The 17,046-nt window shown below is 48.1% G+C and overlaps 1 protein-coding gene across 2 annotated transcripts in view; it reads left to right on the top strand.

Annotated features, from left to right (window-relative positions):
- Positions 1-560: 560 nt before the first annotated feature.
- LOC132836667 (transcription factor RelB homolog) overlaps positions 561-17,046 on the top strand; it is a 48,860-nt gene continuing 32,374 nt past the window's right edge. The window contains exons 1-2 of one of the 2 annotated variants that reach the window (XM_060856054.1): positions 561-799; positions 14,776-14,811. In XM_060856054.1, the coding sequence (XP_060712037.1) occupies positions 697-799; positions 14,776-14,811 (139 nt within the window). In that variant the 5' untranslated portion in view covers positions 561-696. Of the gene's footprint in view, positions 800-13,273; positions 13,414-14,775; positions 14,812-17,046 lie in introns of those variants that run through there. The other variant, XM_060856055.1, reaches the window with a different exon arrangement.

Here is a 17,046-nt window from a genome sequence, read left to right as displayed (position 1 = left end):
AGTTGGACCGAAGGGTCTGTTTCTGTGCTGTATATCGCTCAGACTCTATGACTCTATGTGCACCCCCAATGGAAACCAAGTCGACATTTGACAGAATGTTATAACTGCTCCCCCTCCATCTCAGTTTGGCTGACCCTTGGTCCCCACTGCTGCCTTGTAGACTCCAGACAGACAGGAGGCTGGAAGAACACAGCAAGCCAGGCAGCATCAGGAGGTGGAGAAGTTAATGTTCTGGCCAAAAACCCTTTGTTTAGGAGGGTTCTCCACCTCCTGGTGCAGCCTGGCCTGCAGTGTTCTTCCAGCCCCCTGCTTGTCTACTTTGGATTCCAGCATCTGCAGTTTTATTTTTGTCTCTAAGCCTTGTCGGCTTTTGACTGGGATGGATCCATTCGTTTTAACTTCTGAAAATCCGGACCGGGTTTTGGTTCGCGCTCCGGTCCGCGTCGGGGCTGGCGATCCAGTCCTGGATTTCCCAGGCGCCCGGCTCCGGCGGGTGGGCGGGGCGGGGAGCTGCGTTGCGTCACTGGCCTCGCGAGTAGGGGTTTCCCCGCGGCGCGCGGGCGCCTCCGCCCAATCAGAGCGCGAGCTCCGCCCTGGGGAATTCCAGGCAAGTAGCGAAAAAAAAGAGAAACTGAAATAAACAGAGAGGCGGCGGCGGCGGCAGCGGGGGGCCCCCAGACCCTGCTAGAGGCAGCGATGAGGGGTAACGAGCAGCAGCACACCCCGACAGAGGCAGCGATGAGAGGCAAGGAGGAGCAATCGCAGCAGCAACTCTCCTTGGGCCTTTCGGGTCAACCAGGTGGGTGTCTTCTCTCACTCTTTCTCCCTACTCCAGTTTCTTACGATCATCCTCTCCGTCTGTGTATTTCTCATCTCCCCTCCCCTCCCCTGCCCTGTCCGTCTCTCTCCCTGAGCCCCGTGCGTTTGCAAGTCACTGATCCCCCCCCCCCGAGTCTGTCTGCCCTCCCCCCCTCTTATGTGTGTCCGTATCTGTCTCCCTGTGTGCGCCTGTTCCTGTATTCTGATCTTTGTCTGTTTTCCCTGACCCGTTCTGTCTGTAAATTACTGACTTCCCACCCATGAGTCCGTCCCTCCAACCCTGTGTGTCTGTCTGTGTCCTGGCACCCTCACAATTTCTCACTGTCTGTATGTCTGCCTGTCACTGTCTCTTCAACGCTGCTCTATGTCATCCATTTGTATTCCTGTTTCTATATCCCCAGCTCTTGTTTGTCTCTGTTGTTGACATCTTCATGCTTGTGTGCATCAGTGTCCCCTTTGTCTGTATTGCCAGTCCTATGTCTGTTTCTGTATCGCTGATCCCGATATCTATTGACAATAGAAACAAGGGCGACTTAATGAAAAAAAGTTCATGCAGTGGGTGGTTAAAATCTGGAATGCACTGCCTGAGAATGTGGTGGAGGCACCCTCAATAAAGGCATTGAAAGGGTAATTATATTATTATTTACGATTGAAGAATTTGGAGAGCTACTGGCAGAAGGCACTGGTTGAATTGTTCAGTCGGGGAGTGATACGATGGGCTAAATGTCCTCTGATGTAATTCTGTGATTCTGTCAGTGTCCCTTACCCCTGTGTATTTGTCATAATTCCCCAACCTTGTATCTAACTGTCACATGCAAGTGTGTGTATGTATCTCTGCATCCTGACAACAACGTGTGGGCTCGTCTGTTCTGGTATCACGTGTGCCACCCACCCCTTTATCTGTTTGTATTCCTGTGCCTATCTTGAGTATCCTTGCCCTCCCCCCGGTGTTGTTAATGACAGATGCGCAGTGTGGTGTTTGACCCTTTCAACTTGATCTCTTAACTGTTTCCAACTCTCTCTCCCTCAGTCCATTTTCTACCTTTATGTATACAATGAATGGTAGAGCCCTGGGTAGTGTTGGAGAACAGAGACCTTGGGGTTCAGGTACATAATTCTTTGAAATTTGTGTGACAGGTGGTTAAGAAAGCATTTAGCATGCTTGCCTTCATTACTCAGACCTTTTGCGCATAGGAGTTGGGTGGTTGTATGGGACATTGTGAGTAAAAAGTGAGGTCTGCAGACGCTGGAGATCAGAGCTGAAAATGTGTTGCTGGTTAAAGCACAGCAGGTCAGGCAGCATCCAAGGAACAGGAAATTCGACGTTTCGGGCTAGAGTATTCCTGATGAAGGGCTCTGGCCCGAAACGTCTAATTTCCTGTTCCTTCGATGCTGCCTGACCTGCTGTGCTTTAACCAGCAACACATTTTCAGCTCGGGACATTGGTGAGGCCTGTTCTGGAGCACTGCATCCAATTCTGGTCGCCTTGTCATAGGAATGATGCTGTTATATTGGAGAGAGTTCAGAAAAGATCTATCCATTGCTGGGAATGGAGGGTTTGAGTTATAAAAATATCTGGATCAGTTGGGACCCTTCACGAACATGTTGGAGGTTGAAGGTTATACATCTACTGGAGGTTTATAAAATCATGAGGGGTGAATAACAAAGGGCTTTTCCCCAGGGTGGGGCAGTTGAAAACAAGGGGGCATGTTTTTTAAAGTGAGAGTGGCAAGTTTTATAAAGGGGCAACTTTTCTATGCAGAGAGTGCTCCGTGTGTGGAATGTAGACGCAATTACAACATTTAAAAGATATTTGAACAGGTACGTGAATAGGAAGGGCTTGGCGGGATATGGGCTGAACACAGGCAAGTGGGATTAGTTCAGTTTGGGAACATGGTCGGGGTGCTCATGTTGGATTGAAGGATATGTTTCTATGCTGGATGATTCTGAGATGAGGGGTGGGGGGGTTAGGCGGACTGGAGTGCTACAGTGGGGATGAGTGGTGTCAGTAAGAAGATTTATAAACGATGTTGCAGTTAGCAAGCCAGTTAAACATAAGTAAGCACAATGTGTGTGTTTTAAAGTTGTGATGCAATGCTGCAGTTGCGTGGGGGCAAAGCAAGGTCACTGCCCTAAGGTTTAAGAACAGAAGATGAAACCTGGAACCTGCTGTCCTGTGGAGAGTTGGAGACTTAACCGTTTGCGACACATTTGTGGAGAATCTCGACAAGCCCCGAAGGGAGACAGAAAATAGCCAGGGTTAGGGTTTTGAGGGGGGGGGGGGCAGGATTATGGTGTTGGGGAGGGGGGGTGGGGGGAACTAGAGATTGGATGGGAGCTGGTGTGTGGCCTAACGACTAGTGGGCCCGATAGGCCTATTTCTGCCTGGTGCTATTTAAGGCCCTGCTTTGAATAGGTAAATAGGAACTGCTTATACGAATGAACTGTCTTGGGCAGTTGGACTAATTTGTAAATCAATTCCTGTCTCTTTTTCTAAAAAAGAGCAATTATTATTCTGAGCAGTAGCAAAATAGCTGGCATAGAAAGTCAGGACCTGGCCTGAGATGTCTGCAGTGTGGTTTCGGGACGTGTGCTGAATATGAGAATTTTATTTAAGTACCATCAGATCTCCCATGGGGTCCCCCATGGGTAGGCTCGAGTCTGCTTTGTGACTGTGATGTTGTGCTGTCGACCTGGTACGGGGTTTTGAGATGATTGGACTGAAAGGCATATTCCAAAGGAATATTATTCTTACGGGTGAGACCAAGCCAGTGTGGGCACTGATAAACAACCTAGGCAAAAGTGAGGACTGCAGATGCTGGAAACCAGAGTTTAGATCAGAGTGGTGCTGGAAAAGCCCAGCAGGTCAGGCAGCATCCGAGGAGCAGGAGAGTCGATGTTTCAGGCAAAAGCCCTTCATCACTATTGCCCAAAACATCGATTTTTCCTGCTCCTCAGCTGCTGCCTGACCTGCTGTGCTTTTCCAGCACCACTCTGATATCAGGTTGTTTATCAGTGTTTATATCAATCAGAGAGAAGTTACTGTTTTGTAAATGTCACGCTGCCGGTTGGTAATAGATGTTTTTGTAAAGGTTGATCCACGTGTAAAATATGGTGTGAGGTTCTGTACACTTGGAGCACAGCAGATGGAAGAAACAGCAGGCTGAATGTTTTCTGAAAATGGCTGATTAAAACACTGCCCTTTTTGATGTGACCAAAGTTGCCATTTTATGTTGGGGCGCTGTATTTTAGTTTTGCCTGCTAGTCGAAAATTGACTTGTTCAAGACACTTTTTATTAAAAAGAGATAGAACAAACACTCGATGGCACGTTCAGCGTTAGGGGGAAGGACGGATTTCAGGAGTGGCGTGAGAGTCAGGGTCGAAGGATTCAATGTGGGCTACCAATTTAAAGGGTCAAGTCTACTTGGAGAGATGGGAGAATTCTGCAACATTAATTGAAATGCAAGAAATGATTAGTATAGGACATTTGGCTGCTTTGCACTCTGGTGGAGATGTTCACCTCGCTGAAGTTTCCGGTTTTAGTTTTGGAGGTGGCTCAATTATTGGACATACACATACACATACATATACATACACACACACATATACACACACACACACACATACACATATGCACACATACATACACACACACAGCAATGTTTCACTGTTTGGGAACAGGCTTGTTTGTCATCCTTGCCTTACTGAGGTCTTGATTACTTTGCGGTCAATCGACTGACTTATTCTGTCTCTCAAAAAGTCTAATGTGAGTCAGTCGCCCAGAAGCCTGGTGAGGCCCGCCTCCTGCTGTTATTTATAGACTGGGGAAAGCCTCCACTAATTAGCTAGTGGGGGGGAGACGATAACACTGTCATGATGTCATGATGTGGAGGAGCCGGTGTTGGACTGGGGTGTACAAAGTTTAAAAATCTCACAGCACTCCAGGTTACAATCCAACAGGTTTAATTGGAAGCACTAACTTTTGGAGCGCTGCTCCTTCATCAGGTGGTTGTCTTGTTGGACTGTAACCAGTTGGACTATGACCTGGTCTGATTAGATTAGATTCCCAACAGTGTGGAAACAGGCCCTTCAGCCCAACAAGTCCACACCAGCCCGCCAAACAGCAACCCACCCAGACCCATTCCCCTACATTTACCCCTGACTAATGCACCTAACACTACGGGCAATTTAGCATGGCCAGGTCACCCAACCTGCACATCTTTGGACTGTGGAGGAAACCGGAGCACCCGGAGGAAACCTGGGTTGTTGTGTGGTTTTTAACTCTGTGTCTTGACGTGTTGGTCAAACCTGAGCAAAATCACTTTGCACTCCATTCTCTCACTCCCTTTTGTATAAGGACACGAGCAACAAGAGCACACGGACAGCTGAGCATCCTGGGATTGTATTAATTAGAGTTTAGAAGATTAAGGGGAGATCTAATAGAAATGTACAAGATAATTCATGGCTTAGAAAGAGTGGACGCTGGGAAATTGTTTCTGCTAGGCGGGGAGACTAGGACTCGGCACAGCCTTAGAATTAGAGGGGGTCAATTTAGAATGGAAATGAGGAGACATTACTCCAGCCGGAGAGTGTTAGGCCTGTGGAATTCATTGCCACGGAGCCCAGTGGAGGCCGGGACATTAAATGTCTCCCAGGCAGAGATTGATAAATTCTTAATCTTACAAGGAATTAAGGGATATGGGAAGGGTACAGGTAAGTGGCATTGAATTGCCCATCAGCCATGATTGAATGATGGAGTGGACTTGATGGGCCGAATGGCCTTACTTCCACTCCTATTTTTTTCTGGTCTTATTCAGCCCCTTGAGATTCAATAAAATGGGGAGGAAGATGGTAGTGTAGTGCTACCAGAAGAGTAATCCAAAGGCCTGTGTTAATGCTTTCGAGATATAGATTCAAACCCCACTAAGATAGCTTTCAGGGCAATTAGGGAAGGGTAGCAAATATTGTCAAATGCCCATATCCTGTGGAAAAAATGGGGTGACATGGTGGTTAGCACTACAGCCTCACAGAACCGGGGACCCAGGTTTGATTTCAGCCTCGGGTGACTGTCTGGAGTGTGCATGTTCCCTCTGAGTGCTCCACTTTCCTCCCATAATCCAAAAATGTGCAGGTTAGGGTGAATGGGCCATGCTAAATTGCCTTGTAGTGTCCAGGGGCATGCAGGCTAGGTAGGTTAGCCATGGGGAAATGCAGGGGGCCACAGGGATAGGGTGGGTCTAGGTAGGAGGGTTTTTTGGAGAGTCGATGCAACTGGATGGGCTGAATGGCCTGTTTCCACACTGTAGTGATTCTATAATTCTGAGATCATTGCTGAGTGGGTTGCAGCCTTAACTCCACGATCCTTCTGACACCCAGTCCCACCTCCTGTAACCCTCAACTCATTTGTCATTCAAACTAACCCTGCCTTCAACGTATTCAAGAACACAGCCCCCGCTGCTCCTGGGGGAAGAGAATCTGAAAGACTAAAATCTCTCCTCATACTTGTCTATAAGTGTAAGTTACTTCAACTTTAACCCATGTCCTGTTCCCCTGCCCCAACCTCTGCCTTCTCCAGTTTTAGATTCCCCTGTTGAGGAAACAACTCTCTCTGTGTGTCCTGTCAGGATCCCCCCGAATCAGGTTTCAATCAGATCACCTCTTATTCTAAACTCCAATAAGTGGAGATGCAAGTAGTATTTAAATAGTGTCTTCTATCCACCCGCTCCCTCTGCCCTTCCCCCCTGCTGCTGGCTCCTGGCTGAAACATGGTCCCTCAGGCTGTCCCCTCTCAGAGTTTAATCAGGAGAGCTTGGTGTATTGGCCTGTACTCCTCAAAATCATACTGAGCTCACCCGCCACCCCATGTCCTGCTAGCCTTCGCTGGCTCCTGCTCTTGCAATGCCTTGCTTTGTAAAAGTCCCATGCTTGATTCCAAATCCCCCACTGGGCCTATTTCCTGCCTTGATTTGGAGATGCCGGTGTTGGACTGGGGTGGATAAAATTAAAAATCACGCAACACCAGGTTATAGTCCAACAGGTTTATTTGGAAGCACTAGCTTTCGGACAACCACCTGATGATGAAGGAGCGTCGCTCCGAAAGCTAGTGCCTCCAATTAAACCTGTTGGACCATAACCTGGTGTTGTGTGATTCTTAACTTTATTCCCTGCCTGTCTGTATAATCTCCTCTGGCTGCATAACTGACAAAACCTCTGCTCTTCTATAATACTGTTCTCTTGAGTGTCCTCCAGTTTTCATTGCTGCACCATTGGCACCCAGGCTCTCTCATTCCTGGGCCCTGTGCTATAGAATTTCCTCCCTAATACACATACACACACACACACACACACACACACACACACACACACACACACACTTACTCTCTCTTAACCACCTTCTTTCCTTTAAGATGCTCCTGCCTCTTCAGTCAAACCTGCACTGACACCCCCGCCATGATACAATGTCATTTTCTTCACTAATGATCCTCTGAAGTGTCTTGGGATCTTTTACATTAGGGTGCTACATCAATGCAAGCAGTTGTTGACTGATCTCCCTTCTGCTGCTGTGTAAGATGGCTTTATTGTGTGGTCCACAAAGCAACACCTCCTGCAGATGAAAGTAAAACGGGAAATGCAAATCACTGGGACTGTGAAGCCCAGAGTAGCTTGCGAATACTCCCAGGAGAAAGTGAGGACCGCAGATGCTGGAGATCAGAGTCGTTAAGTGTGGAATTGGAAAAGTACAGCATCCGAGGAGCAGGAGAATCGACGTTTGACATTCCTGATGAAGTGCTCTGGCCCGAAACGTCAATTCTCCTGCTCCTCGGATGCTGCCTGACCTGCTGTGCTTTTCCAGCAACACTCTCTCGACTGTGAGTACTGCCACATTGGCCTGGGTGAATGCAGCTATGACATAGCTCAAGAAGCCTGATAGCATGCAGGACACACTGCAACCTGCTTCAGTGTCACCCCCACGCTCCACCTTCAGCATTTACTCTGTCCATCAACAACACTCAGTGTGTACCGTCTACAAGATGCACTATAGAAGTCAAGGCTCCTTGTGATAACACTTTCCAAGCCCACGACCTCCCAAGGACAAAATCAGCAGATACACAGGAACACATTTACAAGTTCTCCTTCAAGCTGCACGTCATGGGAAATAGCTCGCGAGTCCTTCAGAATAATTGGCTCAAAATCCTGGAACTGTCTCCCTAAACAGCACTGGGCTGTATCTGCACTGCACAGTCTGAGAAAGGCAGCTTGCCATCTCCTATTAAGGGGCAATTAAGGATAGAATCTGTACAGTGTGGGAGCAGGCCATTCGGCCCGTCAAGTCCACACCCAGACCCAACCATCCCTGTAACCCTGCATTTCCCATGGCTAATCCACCTAACCTATACACATCCCTAGACACTACAGGAAATTTAGCATGACCAATCCACCTAACCCGCATATCTTTGGACTGTGGACGGTTCTCTTTTTGAGCAAGTTCTTTCAATGACCTTCAGTGCTCTTGCATTTCTCAACAATTGGTATCTTTCATCTCTCCGTCTTTGTACCACGGCCAACCGTGCAGGAACCAACCTGGAGTTTCCGGTAATGAAAGATTAATCTCCTTGGAGACTAAGCTGTGGTTCGGCCGCAACTGGAGAACTGCGTGCTGTTCTGATTGAGGAAGGATGCAAAGGTGGAGTAGGGCTGTTCCAGGAACGAGGGAGCTTAGCTACAAAACTCCGTTGGAGAAACTGAGGTTGCCAGTCCTTGTTTTAAAGGAGACTGATTAGAGAGAGGTGCACAAGATACTGACAGGTTTAAAATAAGGCAGTATATGGACAATTTCTCCCATTCACTGGTAGCAGGGCGACCACAGATTTAAGGTTTCTGGGAAAGAGACAACAAGAGCTGATGAGGTGGAACGCTCTGCCTAAGTTTGAAGCAAAGAGGATAAATAATTTTCAAAAGGAAATTGGATGAACCCTTGAGGGAAAAGTAAACTTGCAGAGACTGTGCGATAGAGTCCAGCATGGAGTGGTTTCCTTTTCTTTCAACTTTCTCTTTACAAGAGTAGAGGAGGGTTTACCCTGTATCTAACCCCGTGCTGTCCATTTCCTGGGGGAGTGTTAGATGGGGACAGTATAGAGGGAGCTTTATGCCATATCTAACCCCATGCTGACCCTGTCCTGGGAGTGATTTGATGAGGACAGTTTAGAGAGAGTTTTACACTGTATCTAAGCCCGTGGTATCCCTGTTCTGGGAGTGATTTGATGAGGGCAGTGTAGAGAGTGCTTTACTCTGTATCTAATCCCGTGCTGTCCCAGTCTTGGGAGTGTTAGATGGGGACAGTATAGAGGGAGCTTTATGCCATATCTAACCCCATGCTGTCCCTGTCCTGGCAGTGATTTGATGAGGACAGTGTAGAGAGAGTTTTACTCTGTATCTAACCTCATGCTGTCCCTGTTCTGGGAGTGATTTGATGAGGGCAGTGTAGAGAGAGCTTTACTCTGTATCTAATCCCGTGCTGTCCCAGTCCTGGGAGTGTTTTGATGAGGACAGTGTAGAGGGAGCTTTACTCTGTATCTAATCCAGTGCTGTCCCAGTTCTGGGAGTGATTTGATGAGGGCAGTGTAGAGAGAGCTTTACTCTGTATCTAATCCAGTGCTGTCCCAGTCTGGGAGTGATTTGATGAGGGCAGTGTAGAGAGAGCTTTACTCTGTATCTAATCCAGTGCTGTCCCAGTCCTGGGAGTGATTTGATGAGGACAGTGTAGAGGGAGCGTTACTTTTAGTTTAAAAGGGCAGAGAGAGCTTTACTAAACCAGTGCTAATTCTATCCTAGGAAATGTTTGTTGGGGATAGTGTCAAGCGAATTTTAGTGTGAAGTTAAAAGAGTAAAAGGAGCTTTTCTCTGTAATTAACCCCATACTGCACCAGTCCTGGGAGTGATTTGATGAGGTCAGCTTTGAGGGCACTTTACTTTCAGTTTAAAAGTGTCGAGCAGCAGATTGGAGCTGACTGGATTGCTCTACAAACAGCCATGATGATGTGAAGGGGAGATGGTGGTGTTGTGTAGTATCACTGAACTGCTAACCCGGTGTCCCAGGTTAATGTTCTGACGATGTGGGTTTGGAATACCGATGGGGAAATTTTAACACCAGGAATTCAAACCAAGGACTGAGATGCAGAACAGTTTCTTCACTCAGAGGCTGGTCAGTCGGTGGCATTCTCCTCCCAGGGAGGCCAAGTCACTGAATACATTCAACAAAGAGACTTGATGGGATAAGGTTCCTGTGATGCAGCAGGTATGTCCCTGCCTGGCTTCAAGTCCCTCCTGCTCCAGAGGTGTGCATTAACATTCCTGAGCAGGTTGACGGGAAGCTATCTCGGCTCGATGGGCCAAGTGGCCCCCTCCTATGTCACTCTGACTCTGAGCTCATGTGGAAAAGCTTGGCGTTATTTGCAAAAGGGCTCTTCTCTCCCTCTTCAAAGGCGTCTTATGTTTGTCAGAGACCGAAAACGTGAAGAGGAAGTGGAGCTGGAAAAATTGTTGTGATTGTTTTGTCATGGCTGATAGCAGTCGTCAGAAACCTTCAGGATTTTTCCCAAATACAATTGGTCACTTGAAGCACTGAGTCATTTTCCGTGTTCCATTAGCAGCCGTTTGTTCTCCCTCACCTCTTGAAGAGTGAGGAAGTTGGAGCTGACCACTCGGCCCATTGAACTCTCCCTGTCCCTCGATGAGATGAATCTTCTGAAATGTTGCCACTTGTCAGCTGCTCAGTAGCAGTGAATTTGGCCAATCCGTCAATCAGCATTGCTAAGAGACAAAAATAGAAATAGCTGGAAAAGCTCAGCAGGTCTGGCAGCATCTGTGGAGAGAAAGCAGGATTAATGTTTCAGGGTCGTGTGGCCCCCCTTCCTCAGAACTCATTCATTGACCCTGTCTCCCTATCTACTTGTAACAGAAATTGCTGGAAAAGCTCAGCAGGTCTGGCAGTACTCTGTTGAGAGAAATCAGAGTTAACGTTTCAGGTTGACCCCTGAACAGATGCTGCTGCGCTTTTCCAGCAATTTCTGGTTTTGTCTCTGATTTACAGCATCTGCAGTTCTTTCAGTTTTCATTTACAAGTAACGGTCTTAATACAAGGAAATAGAGTCCTTTGCAATGTGGACGGTAAGAATTATTCTGAAAATTCTTCTCAGCGCAAATAAATGGAAATGGAGAGGTAGTGAAACAGCAAGAGCAAAATGCAAGCTAAAGATTAAATCCAGAAAAGAGAGTGTTAGAATTCTCAGAGCTGGAAAACAGAGAGCAAAGTGGAAGCAGGAGAAAGCAGGGATGATCTGGGTACTTTTGAAGGATGGATCTCAGAGTGGCTTTCAATGAACTATTGTAGATAGGAGGGGAGGGCACACGGAAGACCAGAGTGGCCCACTGTGTGACAGCAGGTATCCTAGCAACAGTTAGCCACCAACAGCCACAGTGTTGCTCAAGGAGGACAATGTAGTCACTCGCCACACTGCTTTTGTGGGAGCTTGCTGTGCCCAAAATGGCTGCTGCCTTTCCCACGTTACCGTGGCGACTGCACTTGAAGCAGAAGTAATCCAGTGGCTGTGAAGGGGTTTGGTGCTATATGAAGGCAAACCTTCCTTCAGAGCCAGCACTCCCTGGTCAGGCGGCCATTCCGTTGTGGACCGAGCAAGTTGGTCGAAGGCCGAGTGGGGCATCGCAGTCAGGTGACCCACCCCACTCCCCCTAGCTCCGTCTCTCATCATTGGTCATGTCCGTCATTGGCGACCAGCCATAGTTTTTCACCACTGGATGGCAGGATCCAATTCTTGACTAGATGGCCAGTCAAACAACCCATTTTAATCAAACAATCTTACACTTAATAAACACTTAAAGGGGGAACGGGGCACTAAATTACAGAATTTCACATCCCTGTGAGATTTTATTTGCTGCCAACCGCACCCAGGAGCTCCAATGTCCAGGAGATTCTTTGTTAATTCTGTCACAATCCTAGACAGTTGGCAACTCCACTGGAGAGTGATCATTGTTGGACGCTGAGCTGACTATTCCTTCCTTCCTTCTATCCCGAATGCCAGTTTTAGCACTTTGAGGACACTGGTGGTGTGGTGGTTCTGTCACTGGACTTGTAATCCAGACACTTAGGCTAATCCTGTTGAGATATGGCTTCAGATCCCACCACAGCATAGGTTCAAATCATTGACCTGGAAAGTAAACCTTGTCTGAGTGACGGTGGCCGTGAAGCTAACATCGTGTGATGTGGAGGTACCGGAGTTGGTCTGGGGTGACAAGGTCAGAAGCCACACAACACCAGGTTATAGTCCAACAGGATTGTTTGCCATCACAAGCTTTAGGAGCGCTGCCCCTTCATCCAGTGAGAGAAGGAAATCTGCTCCTTCCTCATGTGACTCCAGACCCTCAGTAATGTGGTTGACTCTGAAATAGACTGGCAAGATGCTCAGTTCATAGGGGCAACAGGAGATGTGGATCAAGTGCCGGTCTTACCAACGCCAAAAGAGAAATCGTCAGGTCAGTGGCGATGGGCTGATTCAGTACCTGTGAGGGAGTCCTGTTAAGGAACTAAAGGATATTGTAACTGGAAGAGACAACCGAGGTTGCCACAACACACATCCCGTCTCCCATGTGGGCGCGTCCTGCTACGGTGATGGTGGAACGGACACCGGCAAATAAGTAAGGTCTAGCCCAATTCACCCGCCAAGAGTGGGACGTCACCCGGACCAGAGAGAGGAGTACAGGGTCATTGGTGGGGTTGTCCTGGACTGGATGACAGTCTGAGTAACTCCGGTACCTCAGTGCCGCTCTGAACAGTGCCCCTTGCCTTTGGCAAAGCCGGAAGGTTGGGTTGAGGGTGGGGGTGGCCGGAGTCCACTTGACACTGCTTACCTTCCCTCCCTCCCTCTGTCCACATCCTCCTGTTCACTGGCCATTTGTACTTAGCGCGCATCACCAAACCTCGAGCTTCCTCTCCCTCCCCACCCCACCCTGGTCCGACCCTGGTGATGTTCCAATGACACCGCGGTATCGGTCACCTCGGAGCCAGGAAGCCAAGTGGCTGACTTCTCCCTGAAATCACGGTGAGGCTGCGGGTGGATGGGAAGGGAAACCTGGCGGGGGGGGGACAGACTCCGAATCACAGCGCTTCCCTTTTCTACGGAAGCCTCTGCTCGAAGCTTGAGGGCTTTGCCTTTGAGAGGGTGGGAGTCGAGTGCTGGAGGTGTTGGGGGCGAAAGAGGGGATTTATTGTCTCAAGTTTCTGCCAGTGGGCGTCTGGGGAAGTTTACTCCACTGTCAACCTTTGACGTGAGCTACAGCTCATTCCCGAGTTTCTCTTCCTCTTCCTGTGGCATTTTTAAAACAGGATAGAGCGTGGCCCCGGCTCATTCGGATGCTGACTGAGCCCAGTCATGAGCAGCTCGCTGGAGGCTCTGCGCTGAGAGGGGCTTTCCTTCCTGAAGATGATCCCCCTCCCATTTCTCTGATTGATGTGATCAGAGGACTTGGCTTTGTGACTGATGCTCACCGAGTCGCCTGCGGGTCTGCTGAGAATTTGGGTAAAGTCCAACTCGAGTGTTGTGCAAACAAAAGCGAAATGCTGCGGAGGCCTGAAATAAAAACAAAGAGCTGGAGAAACTCAGCAGGTCTGGCAGCCTCCTGTGGAGTGGGGGAGAGAGACACAGTTCACGTTTCAAGTCCTGCGGTGGGCTCTGAAGTTCCGAAGAAGAGTTTTTCAGACTCGAAGTGTGAACTTTGTTTCTCTCTTCATGGACGCTGAATTCCTTCAGCACTTTTGTGTTTTTGCTTTTGTGCCTGTGGGTGTGGGAAGGCTGTTGCTGGGGGTGATGACAGACTAAAGATACCGAGGTAGGACTGAGAGGGGGAGAAATGTCTTTCACCCAGGGAGTGGGGGGGGCCTGTGGAATTTTCTGCCACAGAAAGCGATTGAGGGCAAAGCAGTGAATGTTTTCAAGAAAGAGTTCGATACAGTTCTCAGGGCTAAAGGGAATGGGAGAGAAAGCGAGTACTGAGTTGGATTGTCAGCCATGATCATATTGGATCATGGAGCAGGCTGGAAGGGCTGAATGGCCTACACGTGCTCCTCTTTTTCTAAGCTTCTGTGTAACAGAGCCCAACAATGCAGGTGATGCAGAATGCCAGGGTTCCAATCATCAGCAAAGAGCGAGTTTACTGGCAGTCCCCAGGCTCCGAATGTGTTTCGGTCTTCTATTTGTATACAAGTCAGAACGCAATGCAGGTTCATAGAAATAGCTGTTCGTAAATGTCAGGAAATGTTTGCGTATCAGACATCGAAAATTACACCCCCCCCGTATGAGATTGTGTTTATAAGTCACATATTCGTAATTATTTTGTCTTTGGTGGGGGAGAATTCGCATTTCGTTTACGTTCTGAAAAACATCAGTAATTCAGGACAGAAGGCAGGAACTGACCTTTGGTGTAATGCAGGTGTGATCTTTCTCTGGTGAAGGATTGAAATACGACGGCAAATGAGTTGGTAGATTTAGGCGGCACTGATGCCAGACATTTGGTGAAACCTGGTCGATGCTTCATGTGCAATTTGGTCAGCAGGGATTCACAAAATACTACAATTTGTAAGCCAGGTCCAGGGGGACAGACCCTCTGAGACCATAAGCCACGTTTAGTCTTCTGCAAGAATTTGGGACTGACCAATATTTATTCCCAGTCTCCAGTGAGAGGAGGGATTGGTGAGGATGATGAGGAGAGTGTGAATAGATTTATTGAGACTTGCATGTTTCCTTGTTTACAAAGTCCTTCTCTTGTGATCATTGGCAGAGATTCCACACTCTCAGAGGCTGGTGTCTCCTCTCTGGATGGTCTTATCCTTTACTGAATTAATTATTGCTTCTGATTTTCTGTCTCCCGTCTCCATCTTCCAGGTGCCACAGGATCAATACAGCAGGACCAGAACTTCGGTGAGTACAACTGAAGAAATTCCTCCTCACGTCTGCAAGATCAGTTATTTGCCGCTGTCGCAGCGGTCAAGTCAGTGAGTTACGGTTTCAGTCAGTTTCTGTCAGTAGCAGTTCGACCCCTGACTCTGTCTGTCCACCAACAACAAGGCACAAGTCAGGAGTGTGATGGAATACTCCCCACTTGCCTGGACGAGTGCAGTTCCAACAACATTCGAGAGGCTCGATATCATGCAGGACATAGCAATCCTGGTTAATTAGGACCACCCCATCCACCAATTCTAATATTCGCTCACTCCAAAGCTCAATGACAACAGCGTGTACTATCTGTAAGATTTTCTGCAGTAACTCATCAAGTCTTCTTAGACAGCACCTCCCAATCCATGACCAGTTTTATCTAGAAGGGCAAGAGCAGCAGATACATGGGAATACCACCCTGTGCACGTTCCCCTCCAAGCCACTCATCATCCTGACTTGGAAATATGTTGCCCACTGTTCCAACCCTGGAATTCCCTCCCCAAAGACATTTTGGCTGTCCTTACAGCACATGGTCTGCAGCAGTTCAAGAAGGCAGCTCACCTTCTCAAGGGGCAACTAGGGACGGACTATAAATGTCGGCTAACCTGAATTTCTCTACAGAGAGCCAGTGATAGGTAAGGCCAGGAAATCTTATGCTCCGTCTCTGTCTTGTGCTGTCTCTCATGTTCTGTTGCTCTCTCTGTATGACTATGACTGTTGTGTTCTTTTGCTTTCTCCATCTTGTTCGCTTTTGCTTTTTCTCTCTCTTTCTCACTCTCTCATTCACTCTCTCTCTCTCTCATTGGCTCTCACTCTTTCTCTCTTTTGCTCTCTCTCTCATTGTCTTTGTCTCCCTCTCTGTTGTTCTCTCTCTCTCTCTCTCTCTCTCTCTTTTCCTCTCTCTCTCTTTTCCTCTCTCTCTCTCTCTCTTTTCCTCTCTCTCTCTCTCTTTTCCTCTCTCTCTCTCTCTTTTCCTCTCTCTCTCTCTCTCTCTCTCTCTTTTCCTCTCTCTGTCTCTCTCGTCCTCTCTCTCTCTCTCTCTCTCTCGTCCTCTCTCTCTCCCCCCTCTCTCACCCCCCTCTCTCCCCCTCTCTCCCCCCTCTCTCTGTCTGTCTCTCTCTGTCTCTCTCTCTCTCTCTTCCTCTCTCTCTCTCTCTCTCTCTCTCTCTCTCTCTCTCTCTCTCTCTCTTCCTCTCTCTCTCTCTCTTCCCCCCCCCTCTCTTTCTTCCCCTCTCTCTCTCTTTCTTCCCCTCTCTCTCTCTCTCTTCCCCCTCTCTCTCTCTGTCCCCCATCTCTCTGTCTCTCTCTCTCTGTCTCTCCCCTCTCTCTTTCTCTCTCTCTCTCTCTCTCTTCCCCCCCCTTCCCCCCACTCTCTCTCCCGTTCTCATTTGCCCACACACTCTCTCTCATTGTCTTTGTCTCCCTCATCTCTGTTGTTTTCTCTCTCTCTCTCTCTCAGTCTCTCATTGTCTTTGTCTTCCTTTCTCTGTCTCTCTGTTGCTCTCTCTCTCTCTCTCTCTCTCGTTGTCTTTGGCTCTCCCTCTTTCTATCTCTGATTTCCTCACTCATCCCCACAACCCGACCTCCAACCCCTGCACACCAGTCCAGTGTGGATATTTCACGTTGGCAAGCCACACTTGTTGCAGCCAGCTATATAGTCTCCCAGCTAATGTCCCCACTCCCCAGTGAATCATACCAACTGGAATGGCTCCAGATTAGATACCTCCATAGAGTAGAGTAACAGAGGTACGCTCACCTTGGGGCAGAGAAACGAAAATGGGTTTTGGTAAAGATGTTTAAAATCACAAATAAGATGCAAAAATTTGCCCTGGTGCAGGGTCAGTAGACAGAAGGCAGAAATTTAAGATAGCGAGTGGTTAGGATTTGGATTGTGCTGCTGACAGTGTGAGGAAGATTCATTAGCAGCCCTGAATTGTCTCTAAGGAGAAGGAGAGCAATCCAGGATATGGGGAAAGGAGCTTGGAGTTGGACAAAATGGATTGCACTTTGGAAAAAGCCAGTACCAATGTGACGGGCTGAATGACCCCCTGCTGAGAAATACTATTCCACAACTGCACTTCTAATTTTTAAAAATATTTGTTCACGGCATATGGATATTACTGGCAAAATTGCCCATTCCTAATTGTCCCCGAACTGAGTATCTTGTTTGGGTCATTTCAGAGTAAAAAGTGAGGTCTGCAGATGCTGGGGATCAGAGCT

The sequence above is a fragment of the Hemiscyllium ocellatum genome, chromosome 47 (genome assembly GCF_020745735.1).
Source record: "Hemiscyllium ocellatum isolate sHemOce1 chromosome 47, sHemOce1.pat.X.cur, whole genome shotgun sequence".
Lineage (NCBI taxonomy): Eukaryota > Metazoa > Chordata > Chondrichthyes > Orectolobiformes > Hemiscylliidae > Hemiscyllium > Hemiscyllium ocellatum.
Note: the sequence above shows the minus strand (reverse complement) of the source record. Positions and strands in the feature narration are given on the sequence as shown.